The sequence below is a fragment of the Odontesthes bonariensis genome, chromosome 6 (genome assembly GCF_027942865.1).
Source record: "Odontesthes bonariensis isolate fOdoBon6 chromosome 6, fOdoBon6.hap1, whole genome shotgun sequence".
Classification (NCBI taxonomy): domain Eukaryota; kingdom Metazoa; phylum Chordata; class Actinopteri; order Atheriniformes; family Atherinopsidae; genus Odontesthes; species Odontesthes bonariensis.
The window spans coordinates 7,710,312-7,737,828 of NC_134511.1; the positions used below are offsets into that span (position 1 = coordinate 7,710,312).

The 27,517-nt window shown below is 38.3% G+C and overlaps 2 protein-coding genes across 4 annotated transcripts; both read right to left on the reverse strand.

The window, feature by feature from the left end:
• Positions 1 to 111: 111 nt before the first annotated feature.
• LOC142381913 (leukocyte surface antigen CD53-like) lies at positions 112 to 15,599 on the reverse strand. 3 transcript variants are annotated; one of them, XM_075467214.1, is made up of 8 exons: positions 15,510 to 15,599; positions 14,910 to 15,022; positions 12,554 to 12,742; positions 12,397 to 12,471; positions 10,255 to 10,365; positions 9,290 to 9,397; positions 6,838 to 6,921; positions 112 to 2,251 (listed from the first exon to the last, which is right to left on the reverse strand). In XM_075467214.1, the coding sequence occupies exons 2-8, from the start codon at positions 14,970 to 14,972 to the stop codon at positions 2,228 to 2,230; spliced, it is 654 nt and encodes a 217-aa protein (XP_075323329.1). In that variant the 5' UTR covers positions 14,973 to 15,022; positions 15,510 to 15,599; the 3' UTR covers positions 112 to 2,227. The 3 variants fall into 3 exon arrangements, 2 of the variants coding, with proteins under 2 accessions (XP_075323329.1, XP_075323327.1); XM_075467212.1 differs by having other exon boundaries at positions 112 to 2,767; XR_012769910.1 differs by lacking the exon at positions 112 to 2,251 and adding an exon at positions 2,685 to 2,767 and having other exon boundaries at positions 10,229 to 10,365.
• A 447-nt stretch (positions 15,600 to 16,046) lies between these two features.
• Positions 16,047 to 26,301, reverse strand: lman2lb (lectin, mannose-binding 2-like b). Its single transcript, XM_075467215.1, has 8 exons — positions 26,089 to 26,301; positions 24,822 to 24,940; positions 24,444 to 24,561; positions 22,736 to 22,818; positions 21,367 to 21,528; positions 20,698 to 20,812; positions 20,444 to 20,560; positions 16,047 to 18,853 (listed from the first exon to the last, which is right to left on the reverse strand). Exons 1-8 carry the CDS (start codon positions 26,291 to 26,293, stop codon positions 18,711 to 18,713), a joined length of 1,062 nt encoding a protein of 353 aa, XP_075323330.1. The 5' UTR covers positions 26,294 to 26,301; the 3' UTR covers positions 16,047 to 18,710.
• Positions 26,302 to 27,517: the final 1,216 nt, after the last annotated feature.

Consider the following 27,517-nt stretch of genomic DNA (forward strand, 5'->3'; position numbering starts at 1 on the left):
CATTTAATAGTTGTATTTCAAATAGCTCTGGGTGTGTCAACTCGTTATTATCGCGTTAACTTGTTAGTTATTTAACGCCAATAAATATTTTATTAAAGCATTAAAGCTGGGTTTTATTAATTTCGGGGTTTTTTATTGGGCTTTTGTGCCTTTAATGGATAGGAAAGTTCAGAGAGACAGGAAGCAGGGGGCAGAGAGAGGGGGAACGACATGCAGCAAAGGGCCATCTGATGCGAGACCCTAACCGGGGCCAGCTGCAGCAAGGACTGTAGCCTCTTGTACATGGGCCACCTGCTCAATCCACAACACCACAGACCACCCTTGTTTTATTATTTATTTTATTATTGTAAAAGTCTGTTGCTGTCCAAAGTCATCTGTAAACTCTGCCAAGTTGAATTGTCTTCTCAGCGTAGTAGTTCCAGTCTAAAATATCACTTAAAGGCAAAACACACAACTGATAGCAGCAAGTCATTCAAGGAAACAGACAGTGGAGCGAGGCTTCTACATAAAAACTACAGAAAGATGCTGATGTTAAAAGTGTGTTTGCACAACAAATGTTATGGCACTTTCATTCATATGGCAGCACATTTAAAATAAAACTAAATGCTAAAAGCTATACACTACTTTTGAATTAATTTTTGGATTTAGCGCACAAATGCAATTGATCGTGATTAATCAGGGAAACCATGTGATTAATTAGATTAAAAATTGTAATCGTTGCCCAGCCCTAATCTCAAATAAATGAACCAAAGAAAAGTTTTACATTTTGATAATTAAAGTAATTAAAAACCTGAAGTAGCAGCTGGAATGAACGGGATCCATGGGTGACGTGAGAATGTAAGTGAAACCCTCTACATGAGCACAAATGTATGTTTAATGCATGTTTGGAAGCTTTGACCTCTGCTGGAAAACAAATCTCCCACAAAAATTACATTTTTTACTTTGAGAAGATCTTCAAATTCAACTGACCCAGAGTTTATGCTTGAACTCATCTCAAGAGACTCAGAGCTAAATAAAAACAGTATAATTATTCTTCCAAATCAAAAAGTTCTCCAGTTGCTCAAAACAAGAAAACTAAATGAGAAGTGAGAAGTGACTGGAAAAAAAAACAGATAAATGCATCAGAGCATCATACCTGGATTGTTTAGATGTAGTTTGAATCCATCTGGATATGATTGATAATATTAACTTACAGGATATAATGAAATCCCAGGATATGATCTATAACAGACTTCATGCTTTAAAATAGGGCTGGGCGAGTTAACTCGTTATTATCGCGTTAACTTGTTAATTATTTAACGCCGCTAAATATTTTATCGCGCATTAACGCAGGTTTTATTATTGTAAAAGTCTGTTGCTTTCTGCTGCGGAACCACCGAACATGGAGAAGGGTACGGAACTTTTACTCGGCCATTTTCATTTTAAAATTGGACATCACCGCTACAGGTGCTCCTCCATCTCTGTGTGAAGCTCACGGAGCTAACCGGCGCTACTTCCTGTTTTACTTATTTCAACATAAAAGCACGAATTTCAAAATAAATTAAAAAAAAACTCCTGCATTTACAGCCAAGTTGAATCATCTTCTCAGCGTAGTAGTTCCAGTCTAAAATATCACTTCAAGGCAAAACACACAACTGATAGCAGCAAGTCATTCAAGGAAACAGACAGTGGAGCGAGGCTTCTACATAAAAACTACAGAAAGATGCTGATGTTAAAAGTGTGTTTGCACAACAAATGTTATGGCACTTTCATTCATATGGCAGCACATTTAAAATAAAACTAAATGCTAAAAGCTATACACTACTTTTGGATTCATTTTTGGATTTTGCGTACAAATGCGATTAATCAGGGAAATCATGTGATTAAGTAGATTAAAAAAATTGAATCTTTGCCCAGCCCTACTTTAAAACCGTCCTTATGTACACAGAGACATTACAAACAGGTGCTGCCACTTCCCAATGTGGCACCAAAGGCTTAAAACAGGTTGAATTAACTGTAACAGCATCAAAACGGGTGTAGATCCCCTTACAGTTTTAAACACAGGCTTATACACCAATCAGCAACAACAATGATCATTTCATTACAATGCAGTGCTGGGAAACCTTGGGTCCTGCTCTTAACGTGGATTCTTCTTTAAAACGAACAGCTGAGCAAAACACCGCTGCAGACTCCAGCACAATCCTCGAAGACAAAGAGCCCAAAAGCATTCATCTGGCATTCAAACTCCTCAGATCCAGATCTTTTCGAGCATCTGTGGGATACATAAGATCAAGTCTGATCCATAGACGACCCACGCAGCAGGAAGACACCATATTACACAATATTAGGCAGGTGGTCTTAATGTTGTGGCTGATTGGTGTTCGCTGGTTTTTCTGACTCTTGTGTAAGGACATGATCCTAAAGGGATCTATATAGAAGACCTGCTGAAAAACAGAAGGGAAACTACCTGGAGGGTAAATTTCCTCAGCACTCACCGGAGAAACATATCTTGGAACCTTTTAGGCTTAGGAATGGTTTTAAGTAACAGTGTTGAAGCTTTTGAGCCATTAGTCGCCTCATATCACATTTGCTGGTGTGTCAACTACTCATATGACGTCACTAAGATTGATACCCAGCTGCCATTCGTAACTTTTTCTCCCCCCGTTTGGTGGATCGTTTTGGGGCATTAAGGATAGATCAATAAAACGTTGATCCCTTTTCACTGGTAACCCAGTCCTCGACGGCTTAAGTGGCACACAAGAGGGGCGGTAACACTCAGGCAAACAAACTGTAAACAAAGAAGAAACATTTCAATTTGACAGGAAAAATTTGCAATGACACCAAATTATGCATCAAATGCAGGTTTTATCTTTTGTTTTTAAACCTTTCATTGATTCACTTTCCTAAAGGCCTAAAGCAGGGGTCTTCAACGTTTTTCAGGCCAGGGACCCCCAAACTGATGGAGAGTTGGAGCAGGGACCCCCCCTACCCTTTATATGGCATACAATTGTGTTTTCTATTTAACGGGACCTAGTGCCGTGTATAAACATAGCTACACTGTTATTGTACATTCAATACTAAGCTATTCAAATAATACACAGGTTAATATATTCATGTTTTTATTTTAAACATGTGCAAGGTACAGGGTGGCCGTGCCACTGCCATTTACACAACACTGAGCTATTCAAATAATCCACAGATTTTAACTTTAAACATGCATGTAGATGGGACAATGAATCCTCAAACCATCTGTGGATGCATATGCCAACTATGCGGTCGCTTAGGGCCCCCACGCCACCAGGGGGCCCCGAGAACAATTTTGAATTTAATTTTGATTACAACTTTTTTTTCTGTAAGATAATGTGAATGTCATTTGATTCTATTTTGTATTTGTATTTTGAACATTTTGCACACCATTGCACATCTGAAAGAAATTAAACTATTTAACGTGTTTACTATAAATGCAGTCTCCAGCCTGCTGATGTTACTTTCAAATAGTTAAATTAATGAGCCATACTTATACATCACTCTTTATGTAGAAGTTAATTAAACCATATTTATGAGTTTGCTGACACCTGTATAATGTAAGATGATTACAAATAATGCTAATGATTGTGGGTCCGTTACACACATAACAGTGTAGCCCAGAGGTCTTCAACAGGGGGTCCGCGACCCCCAGGGGGTCCGCGGAGGTACTGCAGGGGGGGTCGCAAAATATTTGGTTGTTTAGACGATTTAAAAAAAAATAATAATTATTATTTTTAAAAAAAAATTTAAATTTTTTTTTTTTTTTTTTTAAACAGTTTTTTCTCACAAATTGTGTGCAAACGTGTGCCATCCACACAGGGCCGGCCCAAGCATTTATGGGGCCTTAAGCAGAATTTCATTTGGGGCTGCCCTACCATCACCGCAGCTCCAGATGCCTCATTATTCCATAGGCTACGCTGTTATGTGTGTAACGGACCCACAATCATTAGCATTATTTGTAATCATCTTACATTATACAGGTGTCAGCAAACTCATAAATATGGTTTAATTAACTTCTACATAAAGAGTGATGTATAAGTATGGCTCATTAATTTAACTAGTGGAAACCGCTTATAGTGATCACGTTGGTCCAGAGCCAATTTGAACACTATAGGCGGTTGATTATTAAAACCGAAGTTGTATTACAGTACAGGTATTTCACTTATTTTTTATGCAGAATATCATCTAAATGCCATTTGTATCGTTTTTCAATGAGAAAAATTAAATAAAACGGATAGCTTCAGCATTTACTGAATTTTATTATCATGCAAGTTTAATTACAGTACTGCGCAGTGCGCAGACATACTGTAGGCTAACTCAAATACAGTACGTAACTTATTCTCTGCTGTGCCGCCGGTGCATTTTTTTTCTTACAAGTCAGAAAATAAAGTTTGAATTCAATCCGCCTTCCAGCACCCCTGCTCGGATCTATGCTCCTCCATGCCGGTGTTCTGTCGATTTGTGCTACTTGGTGTGAAAACGAAACTTAGAAAATCGGCTTGGCGCATGCGCAAAACCACAAAGTAGCAATTCTCGACAAGTAGGAGAAATCGAATGAACACCGGCCTCCCATCTTACAAGAACCAGCCTGGAGCTTCCAGCGGTCACACGCGCATTCAATCCGCTCTCCAGCACCCATCCTCGGACACATGCTCCTCCATGACTTCCTTTTTCCAGCCATGATTCGCGCGCTTGCTGCCCGGTGTCAACTCGTTACGTTAGCTAGCGAGGCAGAAGCAGACGTCCAGAAAGGAATCAAGGGAGTAAAAAATAAAATAGCTACACGTAGTTTTAAAATTATTTTTGCACATGTTTACATTCATAAAATGGCCAAAAATGAACATTATAAGCGGATTTCTTGATCACTATAAACGAATTATTTAAACAGCATTTGTATAGAAATGATTCCGTCCCAAGCCTTTTGATCCATATAAGCGGTTGATTACTATATCCGTGACCACTATAAGCGGTTTCCACTGTATTTGAAAGTAACATCAGCAGGCTGGAGACTGCATTTATAGTAAACATGTTAAATAATTTAATTTCTTTCAGATGTGCAATGATGTGCAAAATGTTCAAAATACAAATACAAAATAGAATCAAATGACATTCACATTATCTTACAGAAAAATAAAGTTGTAATCAAAATTAAATTCAAAATTGTTCTCGGGGCCCCCTGGTGGCGTGGGGGCCCTAAGCGACCGCATAGTTGGCATATGCATCCACAGATGGTTTGAGGATTCATTGTCCCATCTACATGCATGTTTAAAGTTAAAATCTGTGGATTATTTGAATAGCTCATTGTCGTATGCAAGATGTTTGTTTATAAATGGCAGTGGCACGGCCACCTTGTACCTTGCACATGTTTAAAATAAAAACATGAATATATTAACCTGTGTATTATTTGAATAGCTTAGTATTGAATGTACAATAACAGTGTAGCTATGTTTATACACGGCACTAGGCCCCGTTAAATAGAAAACACAATTGTATGCCATATAAAAAGTAGGGGGGTCCCTGCTCCAACTCTCCATCAGTTTGGGGGTCCCTGGCCTGAAAAACGTTGAAGACCCCTGGTGTAGCCTATGGAATAATGAGGCATCTGGAGCTGAGGTGATGGAAGGGCAGCCCCAAATGAAATTCTGCTTAAGGCCCCATAAATGCTTGGGCCGGCCCTGTGTGGATGGCACACGTTTGCACACAATTTGTGAGAAAAAACTGTTTAAAAAAAAAAAAAATAATAATTTAAATTTTTAAAAAAAAATATATATATATATATATTTTTTTTAAATCGTCTAAACAACCAAATATTTCGCGACCCCCCCTGCAGTACCTCCGCGGACTCCCTGGGGGTCGCGGACCCCCTGCTGAAGACCTCTGGCCTAAAGGATCATATTCCTGCACTTTTCACAACCAAAATTAGTGGACATATCAGAGCATTCGGCAACTGGTGGAGACCAAACTATTCAGCTCATATTAGCCAGGGTGATTGATGACTCCAAGGTTAAGGTCACGTTTATTTATATAGCACCTTATAGCAACCTGGGTTGACCTCAGTGCTTTACATAAATAAATAACAATAAAATTCAAAGCAAATTCAGCAAGAGATATTAAAAACTATTTACACACACAAACAACAATTGTTTCACCCAGGTCTGAAAGCCTGGGTGAAAAGGTGGGTTTTAAGAGTTTATATTTTTAATTTCGAGAGTTTCTGATGAACGAATATGCAGCGGTAACCATGGTAACCCATTCCAAAGTTTAGGGGCAACCACTGCAAAAGCTCGACCGCCTTTCGTTTCTAGCCGTCATTTAGGTACATCCAGGTAAAGTTTGTTTGCCGACCCCAGAGCTCTGATTGTTCTGTGAACATGTATTCAGTTAAATACTCAGGGGCCAGACTGTTTAAAAATCAGGATCTTAAAATCAATTCAGAAGTGGACAGGAAGCCAGTGCAGAGAGGCACTCCAATGGCTCGGCTGCTCATGTGTCCCATGTCAGGTGGTAATGTCAAATGTTTCATTTCAAGCTACTTCTACTAACCAAAACCTGACAAAAAACTTAATTCAACCATTTGTAATCAACTCTGTTCAGGCAGTCGCACAATGAGGCCTTCATATATTTCAGCTTCATATAGCTGCCACAGCTGCTACTTCAAACATCAACCAGGACTTTGAAGTCTATGGGTTTAGATATAAAATTATAGCACTTTTGGCCACAAGCAATAAAGTCAGATGTGGATTTCAGAAGTCTTAGAGGTCATGGACATAAACTGCTGGTGTATCGATAACAAAGAAGTACAATGAGGAGAATGAGAAAGCTGAACTGTACCTGGATCATAAACATTGTGACGACTCCTGAAGCTGTGCTGAGGTAGTTGCTGGCAAACCAGTCCCTCAGCTTCTCCAGACAACCCTGGGGGGAAAGATTAGCATGTTGGCCTTTATTATTCATAAACATAACTTGGTTAAAAATATCGTCATGTGGACAGGGAGTATCCCCCTCGAGAGATTCAACAGGTTTGTTTATCAGGACATAACAAAAATAATAACCACACTGAAAAAAGTGACTTTTTGGTGAAGTAAACTCTATTAGAGTACCTTGTATTTTTAAGATTCAGTAAGAACTAGAGCTTCTTAAGTAAAATTAAACATTTTATTAACGTAATACATGAATTATGGGGGAAGAGTAAGTTTTACTTAGGTTTCCGCATACAATTTAAATGTTTAATAGTTGTATGTACATAAACCTAGAAATACTACATAAACTTTACTCTGAAAGAGTAAATCGTTAAAAAAGTATCGTTAAAATCTACTAAGTTACTTCATAACAGTAAATACTACAGATATATAAACTTTACTTAAAATTTTGAGTAAAATTATGTTCCTGCCTATGAAAAACAAGTAGAGTTTACTTAATTTGTTTAAATAAATATAACTTAAAACTTAGATGTAATAAAGTAAATGTTACTTAATATCTTCACAACTGTTATGTTTTATGGTAAAATTTACTTGATACTGGCAAGCGAGTGTTACTTGATATTGCAGCATTAAATATTACTTAAATCATTTGAGTGCAAATACTTACAAGGGGTTTTTTAAGTAAATCTTATGAGTTGTTTTTTTCAGTGCAGATGATAATAATCAAATTTAGGCCAATAGAACCTCAAATGGGCAACAATACAAGACATAATACACAATGTTATTACCTATTGGACAAAACTAATCTAAAATGCAGAAAGAGCTAAAGTTTCCACTCTTACTTCCACAGGAATTAAGAGGGTAAGGAGCAGCCATCTGCTGCCAATCAAATCAAAATCAGCTGTATAATTGCAGAAGTTTTGACAATTTTGCTGATCTGGAGGATTCAGGTGTGTGTTGACACAATGCCAAGGAGGAAAGACAATCTTCCCTGGAGTGGACGTACCAGCAAGTTCACCTCAAGGTCAGACTGTGAGAAACAGCAAAAAAAACCAACAGCTACATCTCAGGCTCAGTTAGCGTGTAAAATGTTAAAGTTCATGACAGTAAAACTAGAAAATGCCTGAACAAGTACGGCTTGTTTTGAGTGGTTGCAGGAGAAAGCCTCTTCTCTTTAAGCTTAGGTTTGCAAAGTGGCATCTTAACAAGACTTCTGGAACAATGTCCTTTGGACAGACCAGACCAAAGTGGAGATGTTTGCTCATAATGCACAGCAGCACGTTTGGAGGAAACCAAACACAGCACATCAGCACAAACACCTCCCACCAGCTGTCAAGCACGGTGGTGGAGGGCTGATGATCTGGGCTGGTTCTGCAGCCACAGGACCTGGGCACCTCGCAGCCACTGAGTCCACCATGAACACATGCCTGCAAAGCTCAATGAAATGAAGAAGCATTGTACGAGGTAAGAGACAATAACTTCATACAAAAAGATTACATAAAGTTATTGCTGCTGAAGGTGGTTCAACAAGCCACTGAATCATGGGTTGTACTTAGAGTACTTAGTGTTCATACACTCAGCATTTTAGCTTAGTTTTAGATAAATAATAATTTAACTTAAATATTAAGACTTGGTGATGAGAAGATTATTTTTTTATTACCATTTCCTTAGTCTAATGCTGTATTCATTATAATGGATGTCTATGGGAGCCATTTCTGTAATCTGCCATTGCAGAAAAACTAAAAAGCTGTAAAACTGATGTTGTAGCTCATCAATGACATATCCCAGACCTAACAATCCCCCATAGAACATTTCACTTTGCACTGCATACATTGAAAATATAGCAGTTTTTGTGTGTGTGTTTTAACAGAAATTGGTGTTTACCTCATATACACTAGTATTTGAAGGGTTAATTTTTTTTAAACAATTGAAAACTTGGTAGTTATGATCAGAACTGAAGTGGAATTAAAGATCTATGAAAAAAAGTGGAAAAAAATATTAACATATGATGTTTTTAAGTTGTTTTAAAATGTCCCCTTTCAGAAATTAAGTTGTGTTTTAAATCAGGTATGAGGGTTAAATAAAGCCTCTTATAATGGCTGGGGTGCGACCTGTAATACTGGCCTTCATTTTGTGGAAAACGTGTGGATGCACATTCAGTATTTAAAAAGAAAGCCCTCCGAACAACAGATGTGTTTCTAATCATTTAAATCAAGAAATGATTTTATGGTCCTGGAAGTGTTAAGTGTGTAGTTCCAACCCAAAAACAGCATCCAAGCCACACTTATAGGCAAGATGAATAAGAGAGATTACAGTGAGGAGCTTTGAAAACCACTGATTTACGTAGTAAAAATGTAAGTAACCTCATTCCAATTGGGCTGGTCACCGATGTTACAGGGGTTCCTTTTGCAGCAGGACACCGGGACGTTCCCCTTCCAGTCAGCTTCTCCATGAACTCCACAGCATTTAAACTGTAGAAAAAGCAACAACATACTTCTATGAAAAGAATCTCAATGTCACAAGAGCAGGGGAGAGACAATTCCCTGTACTTAAAAAAGTAAAAAAAACATCAGTTTAAAATCAGTGTAAAACATCAGTAACAACATGATATAGAAAGACTATGGAGTGTATTTCAATTGAACCCTTTTCTGCAGCGCCCCCTGGTGTGTGGATGCTTTATAGCGTGTTTGTATAGTAGACAGGCAGCCATGTTCAACAATCCAAGGAAATTAGAAGCATATAAGCAGCAAACATGTGAAATCATTGAATCATTCAAATCTTCCAGAATGTGCTCTATTTGTTACAACTGGGGAAAATAAGTGCACGTGAAAGACAATGTAAAGGCATCTTTCACATCCAAAAATCTCCATCTTTAAATAAATTGTGTATGTTCATAAATACGCTGAATAATTTCTGCTTATAATTTAATTAACCGTTAGAAGTAATGAACCATTTCTCTTTGATCTTTAAATGATAAGTTATTTAGCACTGAACTGAGAACTGGTAAATCAAGGGGATAGTGACCAAAAAAAGCTGCTAAATTATGTTCATTATGATTTATTTATTTATCATTTCATTATTCATCTTCAAATCTAGGCTAAAAAACTACTTATTTAGGATTGCTTTTAATACCCAGTAGTATGATGGCACTTTTATCTTAATCGATTTTGTTATATTTTATTGCTTTCACTGTTCTTTTATTGTTTTTACTTATTCTTCTCTTTATTTATGACCTGCTGTAAAGCACTTTGGTACACCGTAAGGATTGTCTGTAAAGGGCTGTATAAATAAAATACATTTACATTAAACACAGTAGTTGATCGTTTACCAGGAACTGGACGGCATCAAAGTCGGCTTTAATGGTCTTGTTCTCTTCTGGACCGGACCGTCTGTAGATCTCCAAGCTGTTTGTCAGATCTTTCTCAAAGTAAGTGTCAATCTGCACAAAGAGAAACCAAACATCACAGTAGCACAACACAGAGTGCAGCCACTGGTTTCACTGGTTTCTGAGTGGCAGATGCTGGCAGAGAGACCAGCAGCACCGCGTGTGTCGATGGAAATACGAGCATGACCTCGTCACAGTTTGACAGAAGCTCGAATCAACACCTGGCCCGAGACATTTACTAAAGTTCTGATGCTGGTCTATAAAGCTCTGAATGGTCCAGGACCAGAATACATCAGTGACCTCCTGACCCAGTATGAACCTTCCAGACCCCTCAGGTCATCTGGATCCGGTCTTTTATCAGTTCCCAGAGTCAGAACCAGACTTGGAGAAGCTGCATTCAGCTTCTATGCTCCACATGTCTGGAACAAACTCCCAGAAAGCCTCAGATCAGCTGAAACACTCAGTGTGTTTAAGTCCAGGTTGAAGACACACCTATTTTCAGCTGCATTTGAATAAGATAGATCGATAGATAAATACTTTATTCATCCCAATTTGGGAAATTATTGTGTTGCAACAGCATACAGTATAAAAGATATGTAAACAATTAAAGGAAAAACAAGCAGAATAGAAAAAAAATAGAGAATAAACATCAGCTATAAACAAATCTACAGTATGAAGAGTAGGGTAAATAATAATAATAATAAACATCAGTTAACTAAATAAAAACAGATTGGTACATTTAACAATAAAGGTCAAAATAAATTTAACTGAGCAGACTGAACCAATAAGAAAGAAAGCTCCAAATCTGAAGCTTGAGTTTCAAAACTTAATCACATTTTCACTACTGATTTTACCTATTGTTCTTATTTCTTTCTTTATAATTTAAATCATGCTTTTTATTTCTACTGTTTTAATGTCTCTGTAAAGCACTTTGAATTGCCTAGTAGTTGAATTGTGCTGTACAGATAAACTTGCCTTGCCTAAACGTAAGCTGTGATCCAGAAAAAGCCTGTGTAGGCAATAACAATATGTTGTTCTAATAACAGACACAACCAGTTGACTTCAATCGTGATCAAAGCAAAACTGCTGAGAGCAGCACAAGAAAACAGGCCTGTTGATAATAAGGAGCAAATAATAGTTTTTGATATAATCCTCCTTAAAGTGATAGTTCGGAGTAGATTCACCCTAGGGTCATTTGAACCGTGATATCCAGCCAAGTAGCCCACCCGACGTTTTTTCGATCTTGGCTGAACATCAGCTGAGTTACTGAGTTATCCCGAATAGCTTCGTACAAGGGTTAATGGATCCTGGCAGTATCTCCAAAATTACCACACTAAAATCACATGCCATGACACCAAACTTCTACAGTAGTACAAATATGGTCTGTACTCACAAAACGATGCATTTGGAAGTTTGAAAATAGTCCAGGAGTTTATTATTATCAACACAAGCCTGATAGCTTCTCTGCTGCTAAAGCTGCGTCGACGTCACTTCCTTGATCTGGGAGCTTCAAAGTAAGATGAGGGTTGCTCTACTACTGTAGACAACAAAGCAAGGCTGCTCAATTTCTCTATTGATAAAATAAATTCACAACTCTACAACATAAAAATTCATAAAAAAATTATGTAGAATATAGCATATACTTTGTTGTCTACAGTAGTAGATCAACCCTCATCTTACTTTGAAGCTCCCAGATCAAGGAAGTGACGTCGAAGCAGCTTTAGCAGCAGAGAAGCTATTAGGATGGTTGTTGATAATAATAAACTCCTGCACTGTGTACAAACTTCCAAATGCATCGTTTTGTGAGTACAGACCATATTTGTACTACTGTAGAAGTTTGGTGTCATGGCATGTGATTTTGGTGTGGTAATCTTGGAGATACTGCCAGGTTCCTTTAGCGCTTGTACTAAGCTATTCGGGATAACTCAGTAACTCAGCTGATGTTCAGCCAAGATCGAAAAAACTTCGGGTGGGCTACTTGGCTGGATATCACGGTTCAAATGACCCTAGGGTGAATCTACTCCGAACTATCACTTTAAGCAAGGTGAATTTAATGTGTTCATCGTAGAGAAATCAGTCTCTTACCTCTCTGTTATAGACGAAGAACACACAGGCCATGGTCAGCTCCACCAGCATCAGGATGAAGAGCAGGACATAAAACTGGAAAAAGTGAAAGTAGGATCACTTTAAAGCATATAACGCTGAGCTGATAAAGACATGACAGAACAAACTTCAGACTAACAGAGATGAGCATGCAGCGGTTCTCCTTCATGCCTCCCAGAACTCCCAGGTAGCACACACAGGTGACGATGGTACCGGTGACGATCAGCGTGTTGGCGGGATAAATGGGCCAGAACGTGGTGACGAGAGAGGCGAAGGTGGAGTGCATCATCTGGAACTCCCCAAAGGCCACCACGAAAGCTCCGCACAGCTCCAAGAAAGACACAAGAGACACCTCCAGTTATCATTCTGGAAGCAGGCTCAGACGTGGCTTCAATCTGGGCTCACACCATGACTAACACCCCGGCAGCTAATCTCTTTCTGTTCCTTTCAAATAAGCAATTTCACACATTAAATCTGAACACCTTGCCTCCTGCTGCTCTCACTGCGTCTCTGGCAAAGTGACGAGCTAAATCCAAATCAACCAGGCCTCGGATTTAATTAATTCTCTCAGTGATTTTAATCCTCAAATCATACGTTGATTATTTTGTCATCTTGATATAAACTATTTCGTTTTTCTCTTGTTCTCAAGTTAAAGAAGAGGACATAACAATATAAATGAAAAATTCCCTCAAAAGATCAGAATATGTTAGCATTTAGAAGATGTCTAAAAATCATTTTACTGCGGGTGATATCTGTATTTTATGGAAGCCCGTTTCCGCCACTTAATAAAAATAAATTTAGAAATACTATCTCATAATTATGAAATACTTAGTCATAATTTCGATTTAGTATCTCATAATTTCGAATTAGTATCTCATGATTATGAATTAGTATCTCGTAATTTCGATTTAGTATCTCATAATTCCGATTTAGTATCTCATAATTCCGATTTAGTATCTCATAATTTCGATTTAGTATCTCATAATCTCGATTTAGTATCTCATAATCTCGATTTAGTATCTCATAATTTTGATTTAGTATCTCATAATTTCGATTTAGTATCTCATAATCTCGATTTAGTATCTCATAATTTCGATTTAGTATCTCATAATTTCGATTTAGTATCTCATAATTTCGATTTAGTATCTCATAATCTTGATTTAGTATCTCATAATCTTGACTTAGTATCTCATAATTTCGATTTAGTATCTCATAATCTTGACTTAGTATCTCATAATCTTGATTTAGTATCTCATAATTTCGATTTAGTATCTCATAATCTTGATTTAGTATCTCATAATCTTGACTTAGTATCTCATAATTTCGATTTAGTATCTCATAATTTCGATTTAGTATCTCATAATTTCGATTTAGTATCTCATAATTTCGAATTAGTATCTCATAATTTCGATTTAGTATCTCATAATTTCGAATTAGTATCTCATGATTATGAATTAGTATCTCATAATTCCGATTTAGTATCTCATAATTTCGATTTAGTATCTCATAATCTTGATTTAGTATCTCATAATTTTGACTTAGTATCTCATAATTTCGATTTAGTATCTCATAATCTTGATTTAGTATCTCATAATTTTGATTTAGTATCTCATAATTTCGATTTAGTATCTCATAATCTTGATTTAGTATCTCATAATCTTGACTTAGTATCTCATAATCTTGACTTAGTATCTCATAATCTTGATTTAGTATCTCATAATTTCGATTTAGTATCTCATAATCTTGATTTAGTATCTCATAATCTTGATTTAGTATCTCATAATCTTGATTTAGTATCTCATAATCTTGACTTAGTATCTCATAATTTCGATTTAGTATCTCATAATCTTGATTTAGTATCTCATAATCTTGACTTAGTATCTCATAATTTCGATTTAGTATCTCATAATTTCGATTTAGTATCTCATAATTTTGAATTAGTATCTCATGATTATGAATTAGTATCTCATAATTTCGATTTAGTATCTCATAATCTTGACTTAGTATCTCATAATTTCGATTTAGTATCTCATAATTTTGATTTAGTATCTCATAATTTCGAATTAGTATCTCATAATTTTGATTTAGTATCTTATAATTTCGAATTAGTATCTCATGATTATGAATTAGTATCTCATAATTTCGATTTAGTATCTCATAATCTTGACTTAGTATCTCATAATTTCGATTTAGTATCTCATAATCTTGATTTAGTATCTCATAATTTTGACTTAGTATCTCATAATTCCGATTTAGTATCTCATAATTTCGATTTAGTATCTCATAATCTTGATTTAGTATCTCATAATTTCGATTTAGTATCTCATAATTTTGAATTAGTATTTTATAATCTTAACTTAGTATCTCATAATTACGAGATAGTATTTCTAAATTTATTTTTATTAAGTGGCGGAAACGGGCTTCCATAGTATTTAGTGTGAAACATTCACTAATCTTTAAATGGCAGCAGTGCATACGGGGTCATCACCACCTACCCAGCAGAGGAAATGGAGAACTATGACCATCCTCTTCAGGCACTTAACACAGGAGCGGTTCATTCTGCTTGAAATTACTCCTCTGAGATCTGAAAGAATGCACGAGTTTGTATCTAAAGAGAAGAGAAAGAAAACAGGATCACAGATTTGCAGCTTTGCAGGTGTTAGACGATGTAAGAAAGAAGCTGGAGTGAAGCTGCAGCTCCTGTGTTTACAGGACAGAATTGTTTGATGTGGCAACACTGAGCCTTGAGCCTCAATGGGCACCACTGTCCTCTTGGTTCCCCACGTTAATAATTATTAAGCTCTTATCTTCAGATTAAACATTTGTTACAACTTACATCCAAAAGAATGTGTTTGATGAATACAGCTTACAGCCAGTGTTTGTTCGCCTTACTCACAGCAGTCTGTAATTTTAACTGTAACTTCTGTATTATGCTTCTTAAACACACCTAATCTCAAAATACAGTGAATGAAAACCCCTTAAGTTTATGGTTCTTACTTTTCTACTTTATTACAAACTTTTATGGACTCACTGTGTAGTTTGTGCAGAAGAAATCAGAGATCTTGATCAAACAAACTGAATGTCTGAGGTCTTACCTTAACGACACTGTCTCCGGTATTATTTAATATTCCAGTGATGCAGTATTTTAGTGGCGTTTCCAGAAGGTTAACTGACTACAGACAGTAAGACGAGAAAGAGAAGCGAGTGGGAGGAGGAAAGGCAGCCGAGGCCTCGGTCTGCCTCCCAGATATTTACAGTTAACGGTGAGGGAGGGGCATCCACAGTTATAGGTAAAAAAGGAGGAGACATACCTCTGCCCGGGGAGCCAGATCAAGAGTGACACCTAAAGCAGGTAAAACGCACATATAAAACCATCCAAAACATTTTGCGAAACACTAATTTCACTAGGAACGTAGATTGACCCTTCTTCCTTCTTCACCACGACAGGCCGATGCAGAGCCCGCATCACTGCTGACGCAGCACTGATCCGCCTGTCAATCTCCAGCTCCATTCGTCCCTGAACAAGATCCTTGAACTCCTCCACTTGTGGAAGGATCTCATTCCAGACCCGCAGAGGGCAATATAAAGTTAAATTATTTAGAAAAAAAAAAAAAAAAGACACGACCTCATGATGAAAATCACGACAGAAACTTTAATAGAGAAAAGAGTCACAGTAGCAACAAGACAATATGTCATTTACTTCCCCTTTTTCAGACAAGGGTTTAGTCTATTCTGAGAATTTCATAAACATCATTATTCTAACAATTCCCCACAGGGCTGATTGGCTTGTATGGACTTCAGTGATTACAACAAATGACTCCTCGTAAGGAAAGAAAACAACGAGCTACAAGAAGAGGAAAAAGCAGAGAAAAATAAACCCTTTGGAAAGACAATGACAAGTGTGGAACTCAAGTAACTAACAACAAAAACTAAAGAAAAAAGAAGCACAAAAATACAGTGGGCTTCATGAAAATCAACTAAAGATACCAAATCTGTGACAACCACAATGAAGCTGTTTTACTTAACTGAGAGAAGACTTATTAGCCAATTAAATGAAATAAAACCAACCGAGTGCTTTATTGTTTTTGTGAGAACTTGACATCTGAATTAGAAATCTTCATGAAATGTGTGCCCTCGATGCTTCTGCACACCTGCTGGGAAAATAGGCTCAGAAGCTCCTCCGACAGAGAAGATGTGACCTCTATCAGATAAAGTCTGCATCATCATCATGTGACTCGACTGAATGTGTCAACAAAGAGCAACACAATGGACTTCACAGGTCAGTCTGCAAGCGTTCGCTTTCTTTTTCTGACGTCAACTCCACTGATTTCACATATAAATGCCTTCTCCAACACCCGAGGAAAGAAAAACTACAGAAACTTTGGTCCGAGTCAGCATTTGTTTGGTTGGAAAAGTAGTAAACCACAAGCTCAGAAAACAAGAAAGTTTAAAACAAGTGAGTGTACCAGAGCCACTCTGAGACTGGTTAGGTTAACTGCTACCAGCATACCAAATTCTCTGCCACGACCGGATCAAGCTGCATCGTAATGGATGTTACTGCTTGGAAGGGACTCATAAATGCTCCTCTGCAGAGTGAAAACTAATCGACTGATGTGAGATCTGTCAGAAGTGACAAAGCTGCACAGAATCCAACAGATTCAACAACTAAACAGTAAATATTCATATCCACAAACCCAGTTTGATCAGACTGAAACCATGACGATGCAAATGGCTGTTAGCTCTCAGATCTAAATCGTGGTCATGAAATGATGAGCAGCTGGAACAGAAATGTTTGCTTTGACAGAGATCTGATAAAAGTCACGAAAACAGGTTAAAATTGATCAAAAAAACTTCCTTTTCACTTGAGAAGTGGTGGCTGTAGAAAAGCAAATGCAGTTTTTATGACATGATGTCCACCGGGAAAAGTGAAGGGGAGCTCAAACCTACAGAAAGGACCGGAACACCGGGCGGGTCGGTCTTTGCTGTTCGGCTTGTGGAGGCACTTTGTTGAACGTTAAAGGAACAAAGCCACCCTCGCTGCTCAGTCACTCAGGATCACCGATGGCACATTTAGACACGGAAGCTCTTCCCTGACTCGCACTGATGTATAGAGTTCAGTGCGATTTAACTTTTTCAGTGCAACAAGAAGTCTACATGGATTCACAGGACGATAGGTCTTTAAAGCAGCTACGTCACAGCGGATCTGACGGCTGAAGTGGAGGTTAAAAGGTACATACAGGCAATGCTACACTCTGCAGACTCATGCCAGAGGAGGCGAAGTGCTTTCAGATAGAAGGGGCAGCTTGAAAATGGACAGGCTTGGGGATCACAGTGAATAATGAGCTGTTTCTAGTCATTCCGTGAGGTACAGATGAGTTTAGTAATGTCATCCTTACTGTGTCTGCTTCAGTCCGACACTCTGAAAGAGGAGCAGAGCTCAGGCACACAGGGTGAAACAGACCAGAGAACAGCAGAAGCAGCACTCGCACCGAGCTGAAATAAGTGCATATGAGCCCTAAACCTGACAGCTAATCGTGTCTTACTTCAGTTGGATTGCACTGACCTGCATTTCCTCAAGTTGACTGGATCGGTTCCATTTGTTACCTATGCCTGACCGGGTTTCTGGAGTCCTGAAATGTTCCAGCTCCAGTGCAAATGTCCACAACATTCACTCTACATCCTTGCAGAGATTCCCCCACCGGAGCCCCTGGAATAATAAAACCTCTGGAACATCAGCGGGTGGGACCGTGTGTAAATGAGAAAGTCACCCGCTGCTCGTGTGGACAGAACTGAGGAAAAAGATCGGATCGAATTGTCAAAGCATCCTTCAGAACATCTCCAGTGTTCATGTGTGAAAGCGGTCTGAGACACCGAATACTGGTGCACCGCAGCCTGAATCCATTCCTTGTTTTACTGGTATATCTTCTTGCATATAAAAAAAACAGCGAGGACAAGTTAACAACATTATCTTTTTATCAGCTTGAGTGCATTTGCAGCACTTTGCTGAGAACCCCCCCCCCCACACACACACTCTCCAACTCCCTGTAACATGTCAGTGAATTCCACACAGCATCTGATTTCGAAGCTTTTTCCAGCTTCTGATCATATATCTTCTGGATAAAATAATCTAAAACAATATTTTACATCTGGCTCAGCTGCTCATGATCTGTTCATCTCGGATACTCGTGTTCTCCTGGCTCGAGGAATCAGACCCACGATGTTGCCGGTCTGGTTCTTTCATTTATACGACAGTCTTTGTTGTAATGATTCTGAAAACCTGCTCGGATCGGCTGCTCTCAATAGAAACGTTTGCGCTTGTTTTCCTTCCAGCGGTTGTAAACCATCAGCCCCACCACTGCCAGCACTCCCAGGCCCATGATGGAGAAGACGAGAGTGAAGAAGATGTGCACTCCGCTCATCCCTTCCTCCTCCACTTCCACTGCAAAGTAAAACAACAAGACATGTATCAGGCGTTTAGACCAGAGAACAATCATTTCACAGAATTCCTTATTACCAAAACACTCTAACCCAGGGCTGGGTTACATGGGAAAAGGTCATATCACGATATATTATTTATATATACACGAGTCGATATATATCGGGTCCATAACTTTTAGCATCCACTTGAAACCCTTATTTTCCACCGTGTTCATTGGCTGCAGGTCTTTTTTAACACAATAAGCTGCATGTGTAATATCAGGGTGTCTCTCAGACTTTGTGTCATACGGCGCTGGATGAAGCAGACTCTGTGGTCTGCTGCTGCTGCACAGGCGTTGTTATCAGGGGAAGATTAGCACCTGTTTCGGGCTGCGTTGGTAACAGTTTGCATTCTCCGAGCTCAAACGGGTGGAGCTGCTTCAGATTAGCGGTTTTCCCCGTTTTTGTCGGAACATGTGCTCGACATAATTTGCAGTCCACACTATTATGTTTCGTGTCGGACTTGAAAAACCCAAAATACGTCCACACCACTGAACTTTTTGGGCCCTTCTTATCAACAGTGTCATCAACGATGTCATCCCTTACGCCTTGGGCTGCGATTCGTTGCTTCTTCCGAGGTAGCAGCAGCACAAAAAAAAAAAAAAAAAAAAAAAACGCCACGACTAGCTGCTGCCATGGCTCTAATCCAGCCACGTGATTGGTTCAGCGCGGCACAACTCTTGTTGTCATTGGCTGTTCGTGTTGTCTGTCAAAAGTTGGACGAATGTAATCTATGGAAAAGTATGTTGACCGTGTTTCATGTCTCTATCGAGGCTCAGCCTCTTCTCACTGCTATCAGCTGCTTGCTGAAATAGTTTTTCTTGCAGAGAATTGTGGCAAATAAACATGAACTGCCTACAGAGATAATACCAGATTTTTCTGGTGCGCAAAGATATCCACAGCATGATGGAAAACAATTTAAGAGACGATGGGGGGGGGGCAAGAAACTCTTTGATGTTCAAAAATGTTTGTTTTTCATTGTCATTCTTGTCCGAAGATGTTGGTTTTTCTCATAACACAACCAAGTAATGCTCTCGTGCCATCTTTCCACTGCAAGGAACTGTTTAAATCAACTAATCTTCATTTTTCCCTGCTGACAGTAACCATCTTAACCCAGCAGTAGTGCCTTATCAGCAAAAAAACCTGGACACAGATCAGACAGAAGAAGCTCAGCATGGGTTAGAATATTTACAAGATGCTACAAAAAACTAATTACTGTGCATAATAAAAGCAGACTTTTTAAAAATCCATCCCAAATCATTTGAAACCAAGTTTCTCACAAACACACTGCTAAATTCCAGCTGCACAATATTACTGCTGCTCTGCGTTAATCACGTTATCATCTGTATAAAAACTCGTGGAGAGACATATGGTAAAAGATTTTTGCATACTTTTAAAAATAAAGAATATAATAAGGACATTTTGGGGGTTAAAGATACAAAATATTTCATTCACTGCAAAAAAGCACGTGAAATTCAAACAACCATAAGCAAATTCTGTCCCTGGATTTACAGCTGAAACTTTGGCATGAAGATGGCGGTGCTGCATTTACCTTGGAACTGTTCCATGTTGTCAACTCTGGGGATGGTGACCTCCTCCTCTTCCTCATCCTCCGGAGTCTTCTCCACCGTCAGCTGGTACAACTTCATTGAGATTATGTCATGGTTATCTGGAGGGATAAGCCAATTATGAACATTTGAGGAAATTTTTGAGGCCCCGCTGTCATTTCAGACGGGCCTGTGGTGTGGAGCAAAGGCTTCCTGGAAAGCTTTGGCTGTTATTTTGAGATAATTTAAGATTTCGTACCCGACAAGTCTCCAGTTGCAGAGGAGGCACCGAAGAAGTAGCCCGGTGGAAGCCGCACTCCTGTGACATCAGCACAGTCTCTCCATTCCTGCTTACCATCTACATCCACCATGAGCTGGAGGAGCAGTCACAATCATTTACTGATCAAGTCTATTCATCTCTGCACCGTTTTAACTTCACAGGATTTATTTAAAAAATTTAACGCCATCAACATCATACTGGTTTTTATCCTGATTCATTCTAGGTCACAAATATGAAACATTTTGCCTGTAAACATGGTTCAAAATCAACTTTTGTGGCAGGTAAACAGCGAACAAACACTTCCCAAAAAAAAAAAAAAAAAAAAAAAAAAAAAAAGGTAAAACTGCACGGCACATTTTAACCGAGGTGACAATAAATCAACTAAAGAGCAACTTCAGAACTCAAATTGTACTCTCTCAAAGCAAAACACTGTTTTTCAGTGTTTTTTCAGAGTTCAATTGTTACACTTAAACTAGTTTTCTTCCTTTCATACAAACATAAAAAGGTTGTTGACGGCAATAAACAGAAGCAAGCTACACTGATTTGACTACGTGACATCCCAGCCGTCTCACACGTAAATAAATCAGTGTTTTTACTGGCTACCTGACCCTAACTGTAAGTACCTTATATCAAATCAGTGCGTCATACCGTCAGTCTGTTTTTGGAGAATCTGACCAGGAGAAAATTGTCGTAAATCGAGTTGCGCGCCATTGCCGTGCATCCACCAAGCTCAGTGGGCCGCCCATCGCGATCGTGGTCATACGACAAGGTCCCGTTCCCAAGCATCATGGATATGTACGGGAAAGTCCTCTGTGAGAGAGAGGGGAGTCAAATCAAACATCCAACGGCACCAGAAACACGCACCATTATAAAGTTATCTTAATGCAAAAGTACCCCATTAGTGCAGCAGGAAACATGTGCGAGTTCTGGGCTGATTCAATGCCCAAACGCCTTAAGAACTGGTTTGTTTTTGCAAAAGCAAGAGAAGCACATCATCATGTCAGTGCGTGTGTGTGTTTGAACAGAAGTCTCTTTAAAACTGGAAAGTTAATACTGTTTTATCTGACTGGTTTGCTGTACAGTACAGTGAAAAAAACATGAACCAAAAAAAAAAAGAAACAGGAAATAGCTGCAGAAATTGATTTAAACTTGGTAAAATATATTTGGAAATACAAAATGTAAAGAAAGCACATTGTGCTGAAATAAGTTTTTAGCTTGTAGCTCTTTGGGAATAACCTTGCAGGTGCAATGTCAAATGGTGTTATCTTAGGTATTTGAACGATTTCTGTGTCTTTGCAACAGGTTGTTAGTAATAAAGTGCCTGAAGTTAAAAGCTAAACTGGTTCACCCTCTACGTTAGGTGCTTATTCTATGCTTGAATGTACAACGACGGCACTGAAAACTAATGAAAAATAGAGATGCACCAGTAGGGGAATTATGTGGGCGAATACTTATACCGATATAAAAAAATATCTGATCTCAGTTAAATAATAAAATATGACCATGAAGAAACAGTTCATATTTCAGCCCTTCATCCCAACATCTCTGAACGAGCACTAATCCTTTCATACAAATGTAACAACCAACTTTTACTACAATCTTCACATGAAAAAAAAAATCCTTTGTGTGGAAAAATAAGCTTCAAAAGCCCTTTAAGCCTCTTAAACTATTATCTACTCAGTGAATTTTTAGTACTCGACAGGCCCAACAAAATGTTCTCGTGGAAACCACGTTTGGCTTCCAGCGACCGGATAGTTGCTGGATCTGCAGCTGCAGTTTCAGGGCAAAGTCAGTGAGATATCGGATAAACTTCCATCGAAGGTGGCTAAAAACATTTGCACAGTACTGTATACAAAACCAGCCATTACAGCAGCACTAACCAATCATTCTGCTTTCCAGGAATATCCCTCCAAACACTCTCCTGACACGACTGTTCACTCTAACCAGCCTAAACACGTCGATGTTATCTTTATTTTAAACACGAGAGGTGAAACAGAAGCTACGAATTAACACTTACATCATGGGTCTTGTCAGCATTGGGATAAGTGTCCACAAATATTCCAAGTCCAGTGAACTGGTTCATGTTGCCGAACACGGGACCTGCCAACAATAAAGTCAAGGAACAGTCAGATTATTGAGTGCACAGGATATATATATATATTTATAAGGTGTTTCATAACGTTTAAACGAGTCACTCATCAACCGTCTACCAGCAAACTAAAAGTACGTCTGATGAGAACTTCTTTGAGGTTTTCAGCCGTTTCCATCTGGATTAATTGAATAAAGAGATGGATTGTTTTCGCTTTCAAGATGTTGGATATTGATACGAACGTTAAAAATCTGTGTTTAAGAAATAGAATCAGTTTTGCTAAATAAAAACTAAAAGGTGTCACGGTAAAAACGTTTGGAGTCTCAATCCTTTGGCTTGAAGACTCAGATTCTGGTTCTCCAGGTTAGCAGGTTGCAACAGGTTAAGCCCTCGGATGTCAGTGACTGTGGGGCCACAGAGATACTTTTCTACCTCCTCAGTAAACACATCTCTTTGAATAAAAACACTTAATGCAAAGTCGTCCATGGAATGGATTTCAGTGACAGTAGGACTGGAGATATTGTGAAAAATAGTATCATATCGAGGCTGTAATTTTGTTTTTACTGGTCGAAAACAGCTCCCAAAATCTCACTTTTGACTGCAGTGGAAAAGCGTTTAGTAGGTATTCAGTCCCACATCAAAGGGCTCTACAGTAATCATAGGGATTCATCCGCTCTGGTTCCAGTCTGGATTAATGGGAACATCACACTCTGGTCAACATGCTCACTCTCAATGAGGATGCTGTGCTTGGAGCTGCAAGAGTGTGCGGTCCACATTGTTCCTTCACAGAAACCATCTTCACATACGTCGACCCATTTTCAGGACAATGTGAAGTCAATTTGGTCCAAACCGTTTCTGAAGTTGCTGTTCACACATGTTCTTTACAGTGGGTGGATTTCTGCTGGATATGCACTCTCACAGCTGGAAATGGGAGGGTGGAAGGTGTGTGTGTGTGTGTGTGCGCCCAGCAGGCAGGTTGTGACATAAATGTGTCGTTGTGGAAATGGCTGTTTTCTTGACAACACAATGACTCATTTGTGTGTGTTTATATCAACCTGCATGTACACTATGTTGCCAAAAGTACTCGCTCGTCTGCCTTTACACACATATGAACTTCAGTAACATCCCATTCTTAATCCAGAGGGTTTAATATGACGTTGGCCCACTTTTTGCAGCTATAACAGCTTCAGTTCTTCAACAACAACACGGCAGCTCTGAGCTAACAGTGCAATAGTACGCATTCATTCATTCATTGGTCTTAAAGTATTGGTGAAATAAAGACAGATAATGCCTTATTTAGAGGCTGTATCGTCTCTGCCCTGTTCTCTCCCGTTATATGGATGGATCTCGAGTGATCTGAATATCTTCCGAAGGACGCCGACGTTCACCAAACTGTTTTCGGTGAGTAGATGAACGTATTTATGTCACAAATAAGGTCCAGGTTTAAAAAAAAATAAATAAATAAAAAAATCTTCCCCTTGAAGATTAGACTTGACTAGAAACTTGATCATGGAAAAAGTCATTATTTGGTTATAATGATTGGTTATTGGTTATATTAATTAGCGACATATGTAACATCCAGCATAGTATTATGATTATTTTTATTATAATCATTAGTAACCGTAGTACAACTTACCATTTTGCATGCGCTCTTTGGTCAACCAAAAGGCAAGCCCATCCCCGTTTAAGTTCTTCTTTCCCTGACCGTGGATTTTAAAGTGCACCTTCAGCTCCCAGTCCCGCAAAAAGAGCGGCTCAAGAGCAAAAGAAAGAAGAAGATGTCAGAATCAGGTGAGAGACTAGCCTTTAGAAACACGGTGAGGGTTAATGTGTCAATAAAAAAAATTTAAAAAATGAATGGAATGCATCTGTAACATCTCTCTTTCAAAGTTGAGTTTTGTTGTTCATGAAAAGCGAGAACGGGGCAGGATGTGAGAGGTTAAGATGTGGTTTGACGGGTGGTGACGTAGTGTGGAGCACAGCTGTATTCTGCAGATTGTTGCAGGTGACTTACGATTCGACTCCAAACGGCTCCCTGTCTGCTCTGCAGGTCCGGGGTCAGCCTCACGTGCTCGGGCGTCACCATGGCCGTTCCCATCAGGTCCCACTGCGAGGAACTCGAGAAACCCAGACCTAAAAAAAGTAATAGTAAAAGTCAGTCACAGAATAGATTTTAAAAGTCTGCTGATGGTTTACAAATCCCAGAACGGTTTAGGCCCAAAATACATCTGTGATATATTCAGAGAATATAAACCCAGCAGAGCTCTTAGACCCAAGGACTCAGGTCAGCTGGTCCAGTCCAGAGTCCAGACTAAACATGGAGAAGCAGCATTTAGCTGTTATGCTGCAAACAAGTGGAACAAACTGCCAGTGGAGATTAAACTTTCACCAAACGGAGACATTTTTAAATCCAGGTTAAAAACATTTCTTTTCTCATGTGTCTATGCATGAAATCTGCACGATATCTTTGAACTTATCTGGACTCTTACTTGTTTTTAAATTCATTTAAATCATTCTATTTGTTTCTCTTTATATTCTTTTATGTATTTTTAATGCTTCTTGCACTCCCTGCTGCAATGCTTTTATTTTATGTAAAGCACTTTGAACTGTTTGTACATGAAATGTGCTATACAAATAAATTTGATTTGATGATAAATAAATATATATATATATATAAAAATTTTAAAAAAACACACAATCATCAGCATATTCAGAAATATTTATGATACTCTCCCGTCTGTGTAGCAGAAAAAAAGGCTGCTTCTCTGGTGAAAGTACCTCAAAAGATGGAAAAAAAAACAACAATAATAGCAGCTCGTGTTAATTATTTATCATTTTCTAACCTTTAACATTAACACTGACAGTTGTTAAGGATAATTATAAAAGATAAATGAATGCAAGTTAAAACTATAAAATGTTATTCTGGCATGACAGCTGTAACAAACTTTAATGAATCTTTATCTGTATTGTAAACCAGTGAGCTATAACTGGTTGTGTGTTACTAACACTTATCAAAACTACATAATTCAGTGTATTCGAGTTAAGAACCACGAGGGGCACAAAGTTCCTCTTAGTTAATTATTATGGGATGCAGCAAATATGCCCAAGCAGCCGAGGTTTAATACCAACGTGACCGAAGTCGCTGAGCGAGGTAAGAAGCTGCCATTGTTGCTTTGTGTTAAATAAGTACAGTACAAGGTTGTTGTGTTTACTGAAAGGTTGTTGTAGGTAACAAACAATTAGCTAGCATGCAAACTGACGCTGCTCGACTCACAACTTACCACGATACGGCTTCGCCAGGGAATATTCCCGCTTCAGAAAGTCCTCCATAAACTCCTGCTCCTCTGCCAACGACTGGCCCGTCAAAGTAAAAACAGCCACGACCAAAAATATTAATTCACGCGAGCTTTTCAAACGAAACATTGGACACAAACAACAGAAACTTCTCAGTCGAGCCAGATTTAATTTGCTGACAGTGGCGGCCATCTTTACACTCCTACATCCAAAGTGGTCACGTGATTTCAAGGAGCCGCCACCGCTTCTGCTCTGGAGCATCATATTTGAGAGTTGTCATATTTCGCCCCCTCGTGTTTGTAGCCTTTAACACGCGCCAAACTCATACATATAGTGTACTTTCTGTTCTATACAGACTGAAACTGTTACCCATTTATTTTGGCACTGCCCTATTGTCCAAAGACTGTGGAGTGATATCTGTAACTTCATCGCTAACAACATTGCTAATGAGTTTAATTTATCTTGGATGAGTGTATTGTTTGGGCTCCCTGACATTAACAAAAACAAAGAAAAAGCCAACATAACCTCATCATTTTAATGGCAAAATTTCATATCCATAAATGTAAATTCATGAAAAAAAACACATATTTTCTTGCCTTTCTCGGTGAGCTCAGGCAGTTCATGACCTCCATTAAATACTCAAACAACCAGAAAGCGATAAAGACTGTTGATATCTGTGAACACTTGAATATTTTATTGTGACCTCTTTTATCCCCTGGCGTATAATATTGAAATGTTTCATGTGTAATGTAAATAAAAAATTCTTAAAAAAAAAGAAGTTATAAAAAAATAAAAAAATAAAAACTCATACATAGGCTATAGTATAAAATATATGCTGTAAATACACACAGTATGTGAATATACGGTTCTTGGCCCACTGAAGTTATATCATTTTCTTTGGGCGTATGAAACCATCTGAAGACAGTTAACTGTGCACGTCTGTTTTAAAGACTGGGTTAGAAAGAAAGAAAGAAAGAAAGAAAGAAAGAAAGAAAGAAAGAAAGAAAGAAAGAAAGAAAAAGTTTGAGTTTTAAATTACCTTTATTACACACTCTAACAATCAAAAAATCAAAATATACATTAAATAATAATCAATAAACAAAAAACGTTAAAAATAATCAAAATCCAAAAACTAAAGATGCATCATCCACTGAACACAAAACATCATTAATATCCCACTTACTTACAAAGACATCTATGTTCTTTATCATCTTAAAAAACAAAACAAATTCCACACCTCTTCCGTTCTATGTCCATTAATTTTGTTCTTTCTTGATATCCAGATTGCTAATTTTGCCATCCCAGAAATGAAATTTGAAAGTCTGTAAATAGATTTCTTTTTTTGCACAATACCGTGGACCATAAATAAAAAAATACAGTAAGAAAACTGTACACCAAAACCACCAAACAAATGAT